The sequence below is a fragment of the Camelus ferus genome, chromosome 1 (assembly GCF_009834535.1).
Source record: "Camelus ferus isolate YT-003-E chromosome 1, BCGSAC_Cfer_1.0, whole genome shotgun sequence".
In the NCBI taxonomy this organism is placed as follows: domain Eukaryota; kingdom Metazoa; phylum Chordata; class Mammalia; order Artiodactyla; family Camelidae; genus Camelus; species Camelus ferus.
The window spans coordinates 67,219,164-67,235,459 of NC_045696.1; the positions used below are offsets into that span (position 1 = coordinate 67,219,164).

The window sequence follows — 16,296 nt, forward strand, 5'->3', positions numbered from 1 at the left end:
GCAAAGTTGCAGTAAATAAATAATTGGCTGGAAGCCTGAGGGAAGAAAACAACAGCCCAGAGCGACCCACGAAAGAACACCAGAGATCTAAAGGACCAGACTGACAAATTTTATGATCAGATATTCAAAAGTGTGATCTAATGCAGGATGTTATGATGCTAAAAATGTCTCATATTTGTCCTGAATTCTCCTAAATTTGATTTATACTTCCGTATCAGACACATCTTTGCATAAGCAGCCTGAAATGCATGTAATTGATCCTCCGGTTTTTACAGCATTGGGCATCCACTCCTGGCAGCTGGAAAGCTCAGGGCCATCCTGCCAGAGCAAGCCACTTCCCTTCCCAGGGTAAAGGATATGAACAAGAAACAGCCTAAATATCCAGCAAAACTTAAATAAATTTTAGTACATCTTCATAACAGATGTTACAGAGTGTGAAAACGGATGTTACGGAAGTATAGCCATTGACAGAAATTTTTGGCATATAATCCTATTTTTGCACAATAAAATGTACATAGAAGACAAAAAATAAGAAAAAGTACGCACCAAGATGTATATATAAAAGCACATTCATATATTTTGGTTAACTTTGAGATATGGAAATATGGTGACTTTAATCTTGCTTAGCCACATTTTCCAATTTTTTTCAATAAACCACCTCCTGTGAAATTATTTTAAAATCTTTTGATAAAATAAAATGCTTCACCAAGGAGCTTCTCTACTTAGTTACTCACTGCTCTTCTGAATTTGCAACATGTATTTTTTAAGTTCTTACACTGTAATAAACTGATTCGTTTCATCACTACATGGGATCACGGAACTATGAATGAGAATTGGGGAACACTGGCTCTAACTCTAGCCTTGCCACTTACTAGCCTCTTGGGTAAGTCAGTGCTCACTAACTGTTATGACATTGGGTGAGCAACTGCCCCTCTCTGGGCCTTAGCTGCCTCTGAAAATGAGAGTGTTAACTACACACATAGTGTTCAAAGTGTGATGTGTGGACAGAGATCATGAGTACTGCCAGAGACTTTATATAAATGCAGAATCTAAGGTCTCACCCCAGAACTACTGAATCAGACCTATATTTTAACAGGATTTCCAGGTGATTTGTTTGCATGATAAAGACTGAGAAGCACTGGACCAGATCATCCATAGATCCCATTTCAGTTCTAAGAAGTGATACCTTATGATGAATGTTTCATAGATCTGAGTCATTCAGAGCCCTGGTCTTATTTAATTATCCCTTGAGAAAATGAGTTAGCTTCCTTTGTTCCAAACACTTGCCTGCTACAGATCCTATAAGTCTACATTTTTGTCTCACGCTGGAGGTCATGGGCATCTTAATATCATTCCTTATTACCAATTACAGAAGTGTGAATGTTAAAGCAACAGAAAAGAGGGAGAGAGCATTTAGGATAGCAATAATGCTGCTTATCGTGTGTTAATAGAAGTGTCATACACTGTACAAGAACTCTTACAAGGTTAGCTTACTGAAATTCCCATGTCAAACTACTGTTTTATCCACACTTTGAAGATGAGAAAATTTATATATACATATATATACACACATATGTGTTTGTGTGTGTATATGTGTACGTGTGTGTATACACACACACACACACACATACATACATCTCCACATTTTTCTCAACCACCACCACATCAGCAGATCTGTGGTTTACAAGGTAGTAAAGGTGGCTCATCCCTTTATGTATTCAAAATATTTCTCATTATAAGTTTCAGTTGAGCCAACAATTGTATTTTCATTATCCTCACATGCATTAAAGCACATTCATTATACTCACATGGGGAAAAAAAAACTATTCATATTTTCTCTTTTAGTCTGAAGAAAAGTGAAGGCTGAGTGCCTTGGGAATACAGCCCTTACAGCTACGCCGTGAAGAGTCCACATGTCTATTTTGGACTCACTGATAAGATAAGAAGGTTTTCTCCCCCAAGCCCTTGAGAACTGAAAGTTGTTTCCTACACACCTGATGGAGAAGATGCTCTTCACGTGAACTGAAGTCAGTCATTGAAAACCTTTACAAAGGGGCCTTACGTTCAACTGGCCCTGCACGCTGAACTCAGAGACAGAAGATGCAGATTGTAGCCAAAGCTCTTCCACTAATATTATGTGACTCAGACAGGTCACTTCCCTCCTCTGAAACTTTACGATGTTTACTATTAAAACAAGAGTGACAAGCCCTTCCCTGCCTACCTCACAGTGCTGCTCCAAGGGGCTGTATTTTCTGGGCTACACAGAGCCACACAAATAAGGGCACTGTGTAAATAAATAAATACTCCATTGTGGCTTTAGACTGTGTCAGCTGAGCTAAGCAGGAGCTACATTTTCTAGAATTCCTTTTCCTGTCTACTTCCAAATTAGGGTTGGCCACGAGAGGCGCTTGTGTCAGACTGGAAAGGGAGAGGTGGACCGTCAGTCACGTTCCTTGCTGAAGATCCCCAGGCCTCGACACAGCTCAAGTTCACAGCCACCCATCTCCTGTTCACTTGATGGCACGGGGCAGCCCCTGGACCCACAGCTCCTTCTGTTAGAGTCAGCCCGCCTCCGTCAGATCCTCCTCCCCCCTCGCTAGCTGGGGAAGCGTGCAGCTCGATGGGGAAGAGCACTGGCTTCCCCTGAAAGGGACTCACATCTTCAAGTTCAGACTTGGGAGACAGACCTGCTTCCCACTTTTCCTTCACGTGTCCCACTTGGTCATAAGGCTTTCCAGTTTGTCCATATACTTTCCAGTTTTCCCCTATTCCCTATTCTTACTTCACAATTGCCAGTTGGTCGATCTATAGCAACTTCAGGCCCATCATCAGATGCAAAGACAACAGCTTTGCACAGACTTCTCAGGCAGCTCTCTTAGCTGCACCAGATCCCAGTGATAAACCTCCTCTATTATATTACTCACAGCTAATTCTCTTATCAAATGCTGATGGATACATTTTCACTATTAAAGATAAGGACACTTTAGGGGATGCTTGGATTTCCTTCACAGCTATAACTTACAAATTCACTTTGCATATTCAATAAAGTTCACATACTTTAGAAAGCAAACCATATTGCTATACACGTGCAAAAAAGCACATAAACGCATACACACTATAGAATGTACCAAAGCACTTTGCATGTAAGAGTCAACGAACATGAGTAATATGGGTATGTATCTTCAAACACACGTGTGCACACGCACACACACACATTGAGTCTCTTTAGTTAAAACTGTATCTTAACCGAAGATATGTTTTAAAACCTAACAAATCAAGAGTCAGTAGTTAAAGCATTGTTAATCATCCCAAACTCTTGGTCACCACTTATTTAGGAGATTGAGTTGGGAAAAAAAAAATGTTTCAACAAAAAGATGTCCCAAATACACTTGAAAATTCAGGTGGTTTCTGTTGCCACAGTGCACAGCCTGCAATTTTGCCCCTAATTGATTGTACCTATGAGCTCACCGCTACCGTGTTGACAAGAAAGGTGAAGGACTGGGAAAGGAGAGCTGTAAGTAGGAAGGAGTGTGCAAGACAGAGAAAGGTACCAGAACCCAAGGGAGTACACTCTACGGGATCCAAATGTGAGAAGTTTAGAGCATTTTTAATATCTAGATATACAAACCCCATCCTCGTTACACACCCATCCATTTATTTCCCCAGCTTTGACACACAGGGAAGCCCAGATCGAGGCTGCAGTTATAGGTTTGGGATTTAACGTGCCTGGTCCCACACTGCAGTGCCAGCATGCCCGTGGAGACCCCTGAGGTCCAGCCTAATCTCAGCAATCCTTCCCACTCCATCACCCGTGTCTTCTCCAAACATACACCAAATACTCTGGGCTCAGGGATTTACACTCTAGTCAGTCTGGTTGTCTTCACAGAGCATCAGTTTACTAAGGTCAGGTGTAGCAGGGATACAGGACTGAGGAGCCGAAGACTCCTCAGTAAAAAAGCTGGAGGACCTGCTTCTCCTTGATCCTACCTGCTGATCAAAAATAGACCCTTAACTTCTGAAATTCAGATCCTTCACCTGCAACATGGGGATAAGGATGCCTACGTCACAGTTATCGTGACAATTACACAAGACAACAAGTATGAAAACAGTTGGTCGAACACGTGGTACGTGAAAGGATGTTCGGATTTTTTAAGGAGAAGACTTACGTAGTATTTAAGAACACAAGTGATTTTACAGCTTTACCCGTGTGACGAAGTACTTCCGTGCGATATAATGCTGGTGATAGGGATTGGGGTAAAGTGCCGATTCCGTCACACTTGACAGCCTTGAAATCTGCCTTGGCGATGGGTCCTTGCCTGGGCTGCCCTCCTCCGTGGACAACAGGTCAGTCTCAGAGGGCTGGTCATCTCCCTCTTGCTTCAGAGACACAGGCTGGAATCCTTCAAAATCCCCAATTGTTGACATTTCTTCAACCTAAAACAAAGGAAGAAACAATCTTCTCATCAGAAAAAAAAAAAAAGAGTCACATGTGTCTTAGCTATGGCAAAACAGTCTATGATGAGCAAATGACATTCCTGAAACTGCCCAACCCATCCAACAGCACACATCAGCTAAGCAGAGGCACTGATGGCGGCAGTTCGGTAACACAGACGCCACAATCCTGCGGGGACACGTACCAGGGGAAAGAAACAGAGACCCTCTGGACAGAGAAAAGGAGGCTGCAAGTAGTTCCTTTTCCCCCATCTTTAACCGCAGGGGACAGGAATCTTCACAAGGGAAGACCGGTATGAAATAATCATCAGATAATTCCTCTTTGAGATTTCACAGCATTTTCACTTGAAAACCTACCAGCCGGGCAGCTTCATTGACAGTTAAAAGCAATGATAATGCACCTTCTTGTGTACTTCTTGGGAAGTAAAAGGGCACAAAAGCACTTAGAACTGAGTGTGTTTTCAACTGCAAAACTGCAATCCTAAAAATGTATCCTCAAGGATATATTGTACAACATGGGGAATACAGCCAATATTTTATAATAACTATAAATGGAGTATAACCTTTAAAAAGTGTGAATCACTGTATTGTACACCTGTAACTTACATAATATTGTATGTGAGCTATACTTCAATTTAAAACAATTAATAAAAAATAAAAGTATATCCTAAGGAACTAATTTAGACAAATACCCAAAGACATAACTATAGGAGGTTGTGCATGACAGCGTTGTGTCTAACAGCAGGAAAAACACATAATGTTATGTCCAATAGCAAAACATTGTGTCTAATAGCAACATTAGATTCTCACACAACATTACATCTAATACAAAAAATACAGTGAAACAAAGTATCTATCAGTAAGGAACTGGCTAAATAAGACATGTTACACCATACAGTGAGTGTAATGTAGTCATTGTAAATGTGAGTATATATTTTTACCATAGAATCTTGTCCAAAATATATTGTTAATGGGAAAAAATGGTATATTAGGAGAACGTTATTGAAATTTGTTAAAATAATTCAGGAAGGAAGAGAGAAAGGGAGGAAAGGAAGGAAGAAATAATAACCTGGATTTGCATATGTGTGTAGGATAGAGGATAGAAAAAAATCTGGAAAAAAAAAGTAAAATGAAATATTAGCAATAACTGTCCCTGACAAACTAGTGGTTACCAGTGGGGAGTGAAAAGTGGGGAGGGTCAAGACAAGGCAGGGGAATAAGAGGTACCAACCACTATGTATAAAATAAATAGGCTACAAGGATATACTGGGCATAACAGGGAATATAGCCAATATTTTATAACTATAAATGGAATATAACCTTAAAAAATTGTGAATCACTATGCTGCAGACCTGAAGGCTGTATAACATTGCACATCAACTATACCATACTTTAAAAAAAAAGATTATCTCTGCATGATATGGTGTATCTTTATTTTTTATTTTTATTTTTATTTTGTTTTCATAAATCTCTGGATGCTTACATTGACTTACACCTGATTTAAAATAAATAGAAATACAATAGATTTATGTATATTTTATAAATATACAGTGACACAAAGAAACCAAGCCAAATAAAAGACACATGCTACCGAAAAGCACCCGCGGTGGAGTGGCCATTTTCAAGCTGAGGCCACACGGCCGCACCACCAATGCCACAAGGGAGGAGCGCCGCCCGCCCAGCAGCACCGTGGGACTGGGAATGCCAGCTTATTCTCAGGGCTGTCCCTGTGCTCTTACCGGGACAAAATTCCATTTCCTCGGTTCTTGTGAAACACCAGAAAGTGAGAAACAGCCACCATCCACAGCAAGTGTATGTTATTAAAACTGGGAATAAGTAGACTACTTAAGAGAGATAAAAAATAGGATGAATGTGTAGTTCACTGCCTCCCCCGGGACACTTGAGTATGAAAAGGGCGCTATTAACCACTGTGCCAGAGCGATGGGAGGGAACCGGCATTGTCTCAGGCAAACGTGGACACCCAGTCCCCCTAAAGGGCTTGAGTGCAGCAGAAAACATGGCTGGTTAGGGGACTCCCCCGTGAAAAGCCCCCGGCAGATCACACTGCAGGTGGTTTTGCCTGATTCTCCCAGCAACCCTAGGAGGATGGTTTCATCTCCATCTCTCTGGGGATCCCAGGTTGGTGGGACTCACCCAGGGTGCACTTGGGTAGTAGCGGCGGCACCTGGACTCCCACCCAGGACTTCCAACCAGGCTGAGCCCAACATCCCCACCAAGCTGCAGGCTGCCTCACAGCGGGAAGGGCTTCACTGGGCTTTCAGATAATTTTTTAAAGTTACTGGCCTATGAGAAATCCAAGGACATGCGTGGAGAAGCAGGAGAAATTTTGTGCATGTGTGTGTGTGTGTGTGTGGCCTCCCCGGCAGCCTCATGCTGTGTTTATGCAGGTCTGCCACCTCTGCTGCGGTGGGTGTTGGAAGGAAGTGTGTTTCTAGAGTTCCCTGTAACCTGCGAAGGAGGGTTTGTGCCTTTGGGGAAGGAAAGCCTGCTTCTGTATTTGCCGCACTCTGGGAACCGGAACCTAACAGCAGACATCTGTGAAAGGCTCCAGTGCCTGGAAAACAGAGGGAGGATTTAATTAGCACCACTGCATCTCCCTCAGGCTGTCTTCTCTGGAAACACTTGGGGAAGGGAAGCAGGGCACTTTGAGACTGAGATTTTGAGGTCCAGGAAAGAAGGAACCTCAGCTCCAGTGAAATTCTTACAGCCGTGATGAGTGGAAGAGTTGAGCCCAGCCATCTCCCCCTGGAAGGATTCCAGCTCTGTTTCAGGCCTGGGGACACCTTCGCAAGGACGATGAACGTAATGTCAACAACCTCCCCAAGGAGAGGATTGCCGTGCCTCCCAGCAGCCCCCTCCATTCCTCATCACCACCTGCCTAGACCACGTTTATTCCCAAGTCAGTAAAAACCTGCCCTCCTATCCCTGCTTAACCAGACTATATACATTGAAATATTAAAAGCTTGTACAGGGATAAATTATGCCTTGCAACAGACCCATTCAGAGCCATTTAGAATTGAAAAGGATCATTGTTCCCTAAGACTGCCCGGTAAATTTATCTTAGCATGTGGTGCCCAGGAAAGTAAAAGCAGTATAAATTTCTAAGAGAAGCAAAGGATCAAGGCTTAGAAAAGAATTACATCCATATTTTTTGACCAAATTTTCTCATTTCAGGGAAATCGTGTAATGAAAATTATCCTTAAAAAAAAAGAACAGCCTACAATATTAATTGCATATTCTAGGTAGTAATAAAAAATTGGAAACCAACTAAACACCTAATGGCCAAGGAATTATTAAGCTCCCCATCTGATATGGAGCTGACATTTACAATGACATGTACATGCACTGCAGCATCGTGGAGTAAGGATGTATCTTCTTGGGTCAAGAAAACCAAAAAAACAGAGAAGTTTTTCTCTGGAAATGATAATTTTTTACATTAGTAAAGACTAGAAGGGAAATATTTAGATTTATTGAGGTAGTTGGATTACACCTAAATTTTTGCTTTTTAAACAAATTTTAAATCATGTTAAAATGTTAGTGTGGCTTTTGTAATAAAAAATAAAATGTGTGAATAAATGTATTGGCTCACAAACTCAGGAACTGAAACTGGCCCCTGCACAGAGAGGGCAGGCTACTCCAGATCAGCAGGTGGCAGGTTTAATCAGCAAGGGAACTTCCATCCAAAGCGTATCTAGGACGGCAGCACGATGATTCACACCGGTCCGTCAGAATCTTAAAAGTTCTCAGAGAGGCCTTAACTGGGTTCAGTCACATATTCAATCCCGATGGTCCCAACACCACACTTCTCTCTCAAGCTTGCATCCTTGAAAAGGGCTCCCATTGCAGGAACGATGGGTAGAATGGACATTCCAAGGATGGGGCAGGTGGAGATAAGCCTCCTATTGCCCAAGTCCAGCTTGCTGGTCAACTAGCGACCACTCCTCGTGATGAACTCCTCCAACAATGCCAAGCAAATACTTAAAGAAGTGCCACCCTTCCTTCAGTCAGACAGTAAGAATTCTGTGTATCTCAGCTGCCAGCAAATTCAGAGCTCGATTTAATACACTACTGCAATAAGTAACTTATTTCTGGATCCTGGTCTAAGTATACCTGCCTCCCTTGGTATATGCCTTCATCTATCTCCGTGGGACTTTTGCTAAGACTATTTCAGAAGCATAGAGGGGAGTAAATGATAGCTGGAGAATTATTGTCTAGTCCAATTCCTTCATTTTGCAAATTTTAGAGCATTAATGTAAAAGACTTGCCCAGGGTCACAACGCTAAATAGAAACAAAACATGAAATCAGACTCCTGGACTCTAGTTCACTGCTCCTAGTGGTAGCATTTAGAAGAAAAGCAGGAACAGTTATCAAACTTACACGTGGGTGAACTGAAGACACTTTTGCCACGTATCTGCAGCCAGTCCACTTTGCTTTGCTCTGGGATGGGAGATACAGCTCCCGTGAAGCAGGGCTCCTCCCCAGCTTTGCCCCCCCCCCAGCAGCCCCGCATCCTACCCTGTGGGCTAAGCTTCCTCCTTCACCGGACATCAGGCTGACTTCTTCTTAGGCACGTGAGGCCCAGGGCCTGAGTCCACAAAACTTCTAGGGGCCCAGGAAGTGTTTTAATGTATTTCAACATCAGAAGAGAAAAATAAAATTTGATAATGCCCATTACTACCTCTCTGGAGCCCTGAAAGACAGAATGCCTTGTTAGGAACCATTCATCTATTCTAACCTGTATGTTTTGTAAATGAGGAAATTGAGGCCTTGATATGTCCCCTGAACTCTCAGTTTAGTTTAATTTTTAAAAAGTTGAAGAGAATAAAGAATGAAGTTATGGCCACCAAGGATTAAAAATATACCTATCTAGAGGAATGTTTGTGGGCCAACCAGGAGCTTAGAAAATTCTACAGTGTGTTCACAAGTGCTGCCGCCCTCTGGCAGGTGAGGCGGCGCTGGGCTGGGGGGGAAGCGTGGGCGTCATTTCCCTGGGTTGCAGTCAAAGATGTCAGCTGTGTGTTTCTGATGGTAACATCTCTACCCACATGAAGGGGTTAACCCTCTCAAGGCTCATCCCCAAAATAAAAATCCACTTTTAATTTTGACATTTTGTAAAGGAAATTTATGTGAATTTACATGTGCAGCCTTTCCTGAGTCTCTCTGCGAACAGCCAAGGGGTGTGCGGTGCATAAACTCTTAACACCTTGAAACTCTCCAGCCAGCCCTCCTCTGTGCCAGCTGAGATAAGAAAATCGGCAAACAATCCTTTCCAATTTCCCGTTTTGTGCATTCGTGATAACATGCCAGCAGGCCTGCTCTGCGTCCTGGGAGGAAGTGGAACTGATGGAGGGTCTCTCTCTTCCCAGCTCCTCCTCTGCCAGGTGGGGCCCTCTGCTCTGCCACCGGAGCCTTCGCTCAGACGGAGGAAGGGGTGAGGGGAGGACACAGGGCCAAGATGAAGAAATGCGGGTCCCCACGCCCTTCCACTGGGAAACCCTGGGCAACTGTTTCCCCACCCGCATGGCAGGTTTCTCACCTACAAAATGAGGGGCCAGACTCTATGGTTGGCAGATTGTACTCCTGAAAATTAATAGCCCATTTCAATCAAAACTGATCCATGTATCTGTTTCTGGACTTCCAAAGTTCTCATTTTGGGGGTAAATGTGTTGAAGTCTGAAAGTCGTTGGACTAAATTATTCCTGTGTTGCCTTCCAGCTCAATCACTCCTCAAGAGTTGACTGATTTTTCTCTAGTGCCCCAAATATTCTGTACCTAAGCCAATAGAGGTTGCTCAGTATGCTTTACCCCAGCTTCTCTCCAACTGAGTACGTCAGTTCCCTTGTGATTCAGACGCTGAGGCGTCACGGGAGGACTGTGACGGCGGTCATGAATCTGGGTGTGCTTCATGGAGGTTCTGGCTTCTCTGTAACACGAGTGGATACCCACAGTCACCAGAGATGCTCGGGACCCCCACAGTGGGGTGCTGGACTCCCCACCCGGGCCAGGGCCAGAGCCAGGGACGTGCTAAAGCCTCAGGAACTATTCTTACATCTAAGAAGGGAAACACTGAGAGGTTTGCCAAGCTTCTCACACAGAATAGAAATTTTTAGTGGGCTTTCCTGAAAAACAGACAGAAAAGAGTTGATTGAGATAACGACATTGACTAGAGAACTCAGTGAGATGACAGAGCCCTTGAAATTAACTTTGCGAATTTCCATGAACCCTTCCACCACTCATCCAGTCAAGGTTGTGATAAGGCTTGTGTTCCTGATCCCTGTAGCATTTGTCATGCTGTTCTGTAACCATCATCTTCTTTACTCTCTGGTCTTCACTCCTGGGCCGTGAGCATCTCTAGGGCAGGGACTGCGCTGCACTCACCCGTATAGCCAGCACTCGGCACAGGCACGGTGCCCACGGGCAGGGTACAGAGCAGGCACTAAGAACAAGTCCTCAGACGGATGAATGGTGCCTCGCTTGTTTCTCTGTTGGGTCTGAGACCTGAGGACAAGTCTTAACATGTAATCCACAGTGGTTTGTGCATTACCTCAGACCTCATGCAAGAGGGCTCAGTAAATGCTTGTGGACTGAGTAATGAAGCTCTTGTGAGGCATGAATGGGAACAGCTTCTGAACATGGTCACTCACACTCACGCAGACACACATCGGACAGAACACGTGCCACAGTCTTTCATCCATAGAAGCTCATCGTCCTGAAAATGTAAACGGGATGACTGCAGACTTAAGTGATAGAACCAGAATGGGAAAGTGTGTGCAAAACACAATGGAAATAGAAGGTGGGAGTAACAAGTGTGAGTGGAGAGAGAGGGGGGAGAGGGTGGAAAGTTAGAGGGCGGAGAAAGGTGCCTTGGAACTGACTGCTTATTAGAGGGTGGGAGAGGATGCTCCCAGCAAAGGTGTGAGGTGCGAAGAGGAGGGTTTGCTCAAAGGATGCCAGCTAACACGGGGAATGTAATAGAGACGTAGCTGCCCACCTCCAGCCCTGGCTCCTTGAAGAGCTGTTCGCACCTGGTTAAAACAACGGCTCTCTGACAGGATGACAGCCTGAAACCCTCCTCACACGTCCTTTATATTCCCTTGTCTCTGCACTCGTGCCTCCATCCCATATGGGTAGGTCCCCCTCCCACCCCAGTCAACCCAGATACAGAGCCTGGGCTTAACTCTGTAAGATTCCACTTGTCTCAAGAACTTCATGAGATTAACAACTTCCTTAAAGACAGAGAAGCCATGGAGAGGTGAGTCATATTGTGTATGGTACAACTTTGCACCATTCATCTGTTTCTCCTCTTTCCAGGGTAACAATTTCTGCTTTCTGTGTGTGTGTTTCTTATTTGACATAAACATAGATACGTATCTATTTCATCCACATATCCAGGGCCCCCGAGTTCTCCCCTTCAACATCCCCAAATAAATGGAATTCCCCCACCAAGATAAATTCTGAAGGTAGCTATTAACATAAACCTGTACCAGGATGTGTGAGTCAGGGGAGACCTGGCTGGAGATATGTCTGAAAAAGTAGAAGGAAGTAAACCAGATGTCAGGGGTAGTGACTTATCTCAGGCAGTGGAAGAAGTTTCTACTCTGCCATTGGCCTGGCCAGGAAGATCCCAAGGCAGGGAGGGCACAGCAGAGCGGTGGCATTCTCCTCCTGGGGAGGACAATGAATAAGGCTAAATCATCAGCCTCCCTACACCCTCCAAAGACAGAGCAAAGAAGCATGCAAGGAATTGACCAGGATAAAAATGCTGGTCCCGACGATGTACTTTGGAGCCTCGAAACACTCAATTTTTTTTTTCCTGTATAACTGAAAAAGAAAAAAGCAGAGGAATCAAAAAAAAAAAAAAAAAACTTAATGAAGATCAACAAATCAGCCTGCGACAGCATCTCTTCTCTCTCCAGAATATGTAAGATCCCTGATTTCGAACCTGCTGATTCAGAAACTAGACGGGGACAATGCTTAGAAATTAGCAACAGCCTCATCCCCTGTTATTGGGACATACCAGGGGAGGGTGTGGATTATGTTATTGGGACATACCAGGGCTGACTACATACTCAGCATTAATCCTGGTGCCAGGGAGGGCCATCAGCCTACATTCCTCAACCAGATGCTCCTGGCTGGGAGCTCTACCTAAGGAAGTCCCCCCAAAGAAGGGGTTTCCTGCGAGGCAGGCCAAATGTGACTTCTCCCGTACGGATTTCATGAAATTCAGGGGAAGACATTCATCCCAATGCTGACGACAGTCTTTCCCCACCCCTCCAGGTAAAATCTACAGCCTTAATTTTTTTAATGACATTTTTATTATAAACATGTTTATTGAAGTATGACACGCATTCAAAATATCATAAATGTACCGATCAGTGAAGTATCATGAAAATAAACACACTCACGGAACCATCACATAGATGAAGAAATGCCATATTACTGGCACCCCAAGGAGATCATTCTTCTCAGAGTGAATATTCAGTTGGTTTCACAAGATGGAATCTGAGAGTGCTGCCAGACATTTGAGATATCATTTAACTCGACACCCTCATTTTATAAATAAGAAACCAGATGCTTCCGTGGGAGCAGGAAAGTCACTACCTCAGGTCACAAAGCAAGTCAGAGGACGTACCAGGGTACCAGGCTCCTCTTTCCTGTTTACACTGCCTTCGGTTCCTAAGAAGACCTAGCTGGCCTGTGGAGTAAGAGAAACTTGCTTGGTGACTCCTTTCTCCAGGAGTCTGAGGTCAGCTCTCTCCTGTCCCCATAAAGCCAGGCTCTGAGAAGCTGTCCTGAAGACACTGCCCTCAAACCCACGCAAACCATCACCTCCCTATGTCAGAGCTCCTGGTATATAACCAACACACAGTAAACTAGTTGTTAAGTGCATTAATGAAAAGACACTTCACATGATCAACAGAGGCGCTTCAAATTCTCCCTCTTCTGTTTCCATACCAGGCTGGTCATTTGGACACCTGGCCTGTGAGAGGACCTTCCTCTTTGCTAAGGAAGTTATCCCATGGTTGGTGGGGATCACTAACTGTGCCACAGGAGGAACAGCAAAAGGAACTGGAGAAATTCGGTTCAGAGAGAAAATGTGGAGAACTTTGCTCCCTCACCTCTCTTCAGATATCTAAATTCTTACCAGGAGAAAAAGAGCACATTTGTTTCGTTTGACCTTAGAAATCACAAGGATAAATGAATGGATCTCTTCTATTTCCTGATCAAGCTTCTCAAAAAGAAAGTCTCTAATTTTATCTCCTCCACACCTTAATCTGCAGACATCTGCTTCTCAGTCCAGAAGTTCTTATAAATGAATCCAATACACACTTAACACTCTCTATCTCCTTGATCTCTTTGGCAGTCTTGATCGCTGACTCATGCCTCTTGAAGTGCTTGCTTCCTTCTGTTCCTTGGAATGACAGATTCCCAGTTTTCTTTCTACTTCCTGGTTCGTGGCTGGTAGTTTCTTTCATGGAGATCCCCCCATATCTCCCATGCTACTGTTTGCCATAAATCACTCTGGATGCTCTCCCTAAGAAATCCCCCCTTTTCCCCCTTGTTTAACCATAATCTGTAGATCTATGACTATGATCTATGATTCCTATACCTTATATCTACAGTCAGATCTATCTACACAACCATCTACTAGACCTGTCATCTTTGTTGACCCACAGGTACTTTTAACTCTTCTTGTCCAAAGATGAACTTATCATCTCCTCACTTCCCCCATAGACCTGGTCCCCTCTTTTTGTTCCAAGCTCAGTGAATGAGATCACAGCTGTACAGTTTCTCAGGACAGAGAGCTGCCTGATTCCCTCTTCTTGCCCAATACTGACAAATCAGGCACCCAGTCCTACAGCCTTTAATTCCTTAATAGCCACTGAGTTCTGTACTTTGCTTCACTCCTTGCCACAGCCTTAGTTCATCTCTTGAGGATCATCATAAAGGTCTTCTAGCTGATTTTAATCTCTCCGATCTATGCAGCACACAGGAGGAAGACTGATCTTCCTAAGATACAAATCATATTGTGTCACTGGCCACTTACCCTTCAATGCATCCCCATTGCCCACAAAATTAAAATCTGACTCCTGAGCATGTAGGCAAGATCTTCATGATCTGAACTCCCACTAACCTGTAGAGGTGAACATCTCACCATGTCTCTTCCCTCCCTTTCCTTCTCCATCTTCTTCTCCCATCTTTCTCGCCCCACCACAGCACTTATATCCTATGCTTCAGCCATGCTACTCTACCTTTCATCTCATAAATCCACCAACGTCCTTCTCATTTCTTCTACTTGAATAACCCCCATTTCCCTTTTTTGTCTCAGCTTAGAAAGCAACTAGAAGCTTCCTTGGCCAATCTCGTCTCATGAGTTACATGCCTCATGTATGTAACTGTTTCTTCTTGTAGATTGTGTATATCATTATGACAGTACTCATCCGCTACCTAAAAACTTGCCCTAATGCTTACATTCTCATCACTAGTACATAAGATCCTTGATGACAGAGACAGGGCTTTCTTTTCACTACAGTAGCCTTAGCACCGAGTAAGGCACATAGAAAGCATCTATTATGTATCAGCTGAACAAATGGATCAGTAATAAAATCCACACTCCATGGAAATGTGGATCACCTGTGGCCAAAAATGCAAAGCAGATTCACCTTAGAGAGTCTCTCTCCTCAGATGTGATGGAACCAGACCTGACAGAGGATGATTGGAAATCCTTCCTTCTAAACCAGGCTCCAAACTCACCAGTCCCTCAAGCTTAACATAAATGGCAATCTAGAAATGCAGTTTTTCCTGTGCTCTCCAGGCACTGTGATCTTCTGCCTACCAGCTCTTTAGTCATTGCCTGTAACTGATCTCCACGAGCAGATGGTGAGCTCCATGAGGAAAGGAACCATGCCCTCCTTCATCCTCTTGGACGCCCACAGAATGCCGAACCCTGTGCTTGGCACCATGAGCTCAGTCACAGAGGATGTCACGGAAAATGTCTGCACTGCAGGAGACGGACAGAATGAGGGAAAACTTTTTTCTGCCTAAAGCTACCCTGCAGGGTATGAGATATATGAGAGCCTCTCTCATGAGCAGAAGGGAGGCAACAGAGGAATGTTTATCCGAAAACCAAAGGGCAATAGTCATCAGTGACAGGCACCTGAAAGCAGTGGAACAAGACCAGACAGGGGAGCCTAGGGTCATAAAAACAATGCCGCTAACTTCTCGTCTTGTCAGTCACCGTAACTGAAGGACAATCTGTGTCTTAGTGATGAAATATACACTGAGTTTGTAAAATGTTGAACGCAAAACAAGACACCTAATTGGACAAAACAATTGATATAAGTAAGTGTTAGACTAATCTTCTAAGGCAACTTTGACCCATTTTCACTCCCTCTCGGTGAGAATATAAACACCTGAGGTTCTGCAAGGTGCACAGAGCCCTACCCAGAGAGAGAAGGCAGGAGAGCTAGAGCAGAGGGACAGCTCCCCTGCAAATGGTGAAGGCCAGAGAGCCAGTGTGGAGAAACGAAAGCAGTTCTGTTTCAAGAGTGACATTCAGATTCATTAGAAGATGGTTTAAGAAAAGTGGACCATTTAGGATGCTAAGGAATAAAAACTAAAAAAAAATTGTATCAGCTTGCTGAAGGTGGTTAGGTAAGAGACACAGACACAGAACAATAACATCCATCACACACACAAAAAAAGCCGTTTCTTTCTCTGTATTTCAGCAAGGAAACAAAACAGAAAATGTGTGTGTTAAAGAATGTAATTATATATGAACATAAGTGCCTAATATTAGAAAGTAAAGATACATGTATACT

The 16,296-nt window shown here is 43.7% G+C and overlaps 1 protein-coding gene across 1 annotated transcript in view; it reads right to left on the minus strand.

Moving 5' to 3' along the window:
- Nucleotides 1-16,296, minus strand: part of TPRG1 (tumor protein p63 regulated 1) — a 124,381-nt gene that overhangs the window by 92,437 nt on the left and 15,648 nt on the right. Inside the window, exon 2 of the mRNA XM_006188859.2 lies at nucleotides 4,204-4,434. Coding sequence (XP_006188921.1) covers nucleotides 4,204-4,425 — 222 coding nt within the window. The 5' untranslated portion in view covers nucleotides 4,426-4,434. The remainder of the gene's footprint in view (nucleotides 1-4,203; nucleotides 4,435-16,296) is intronic.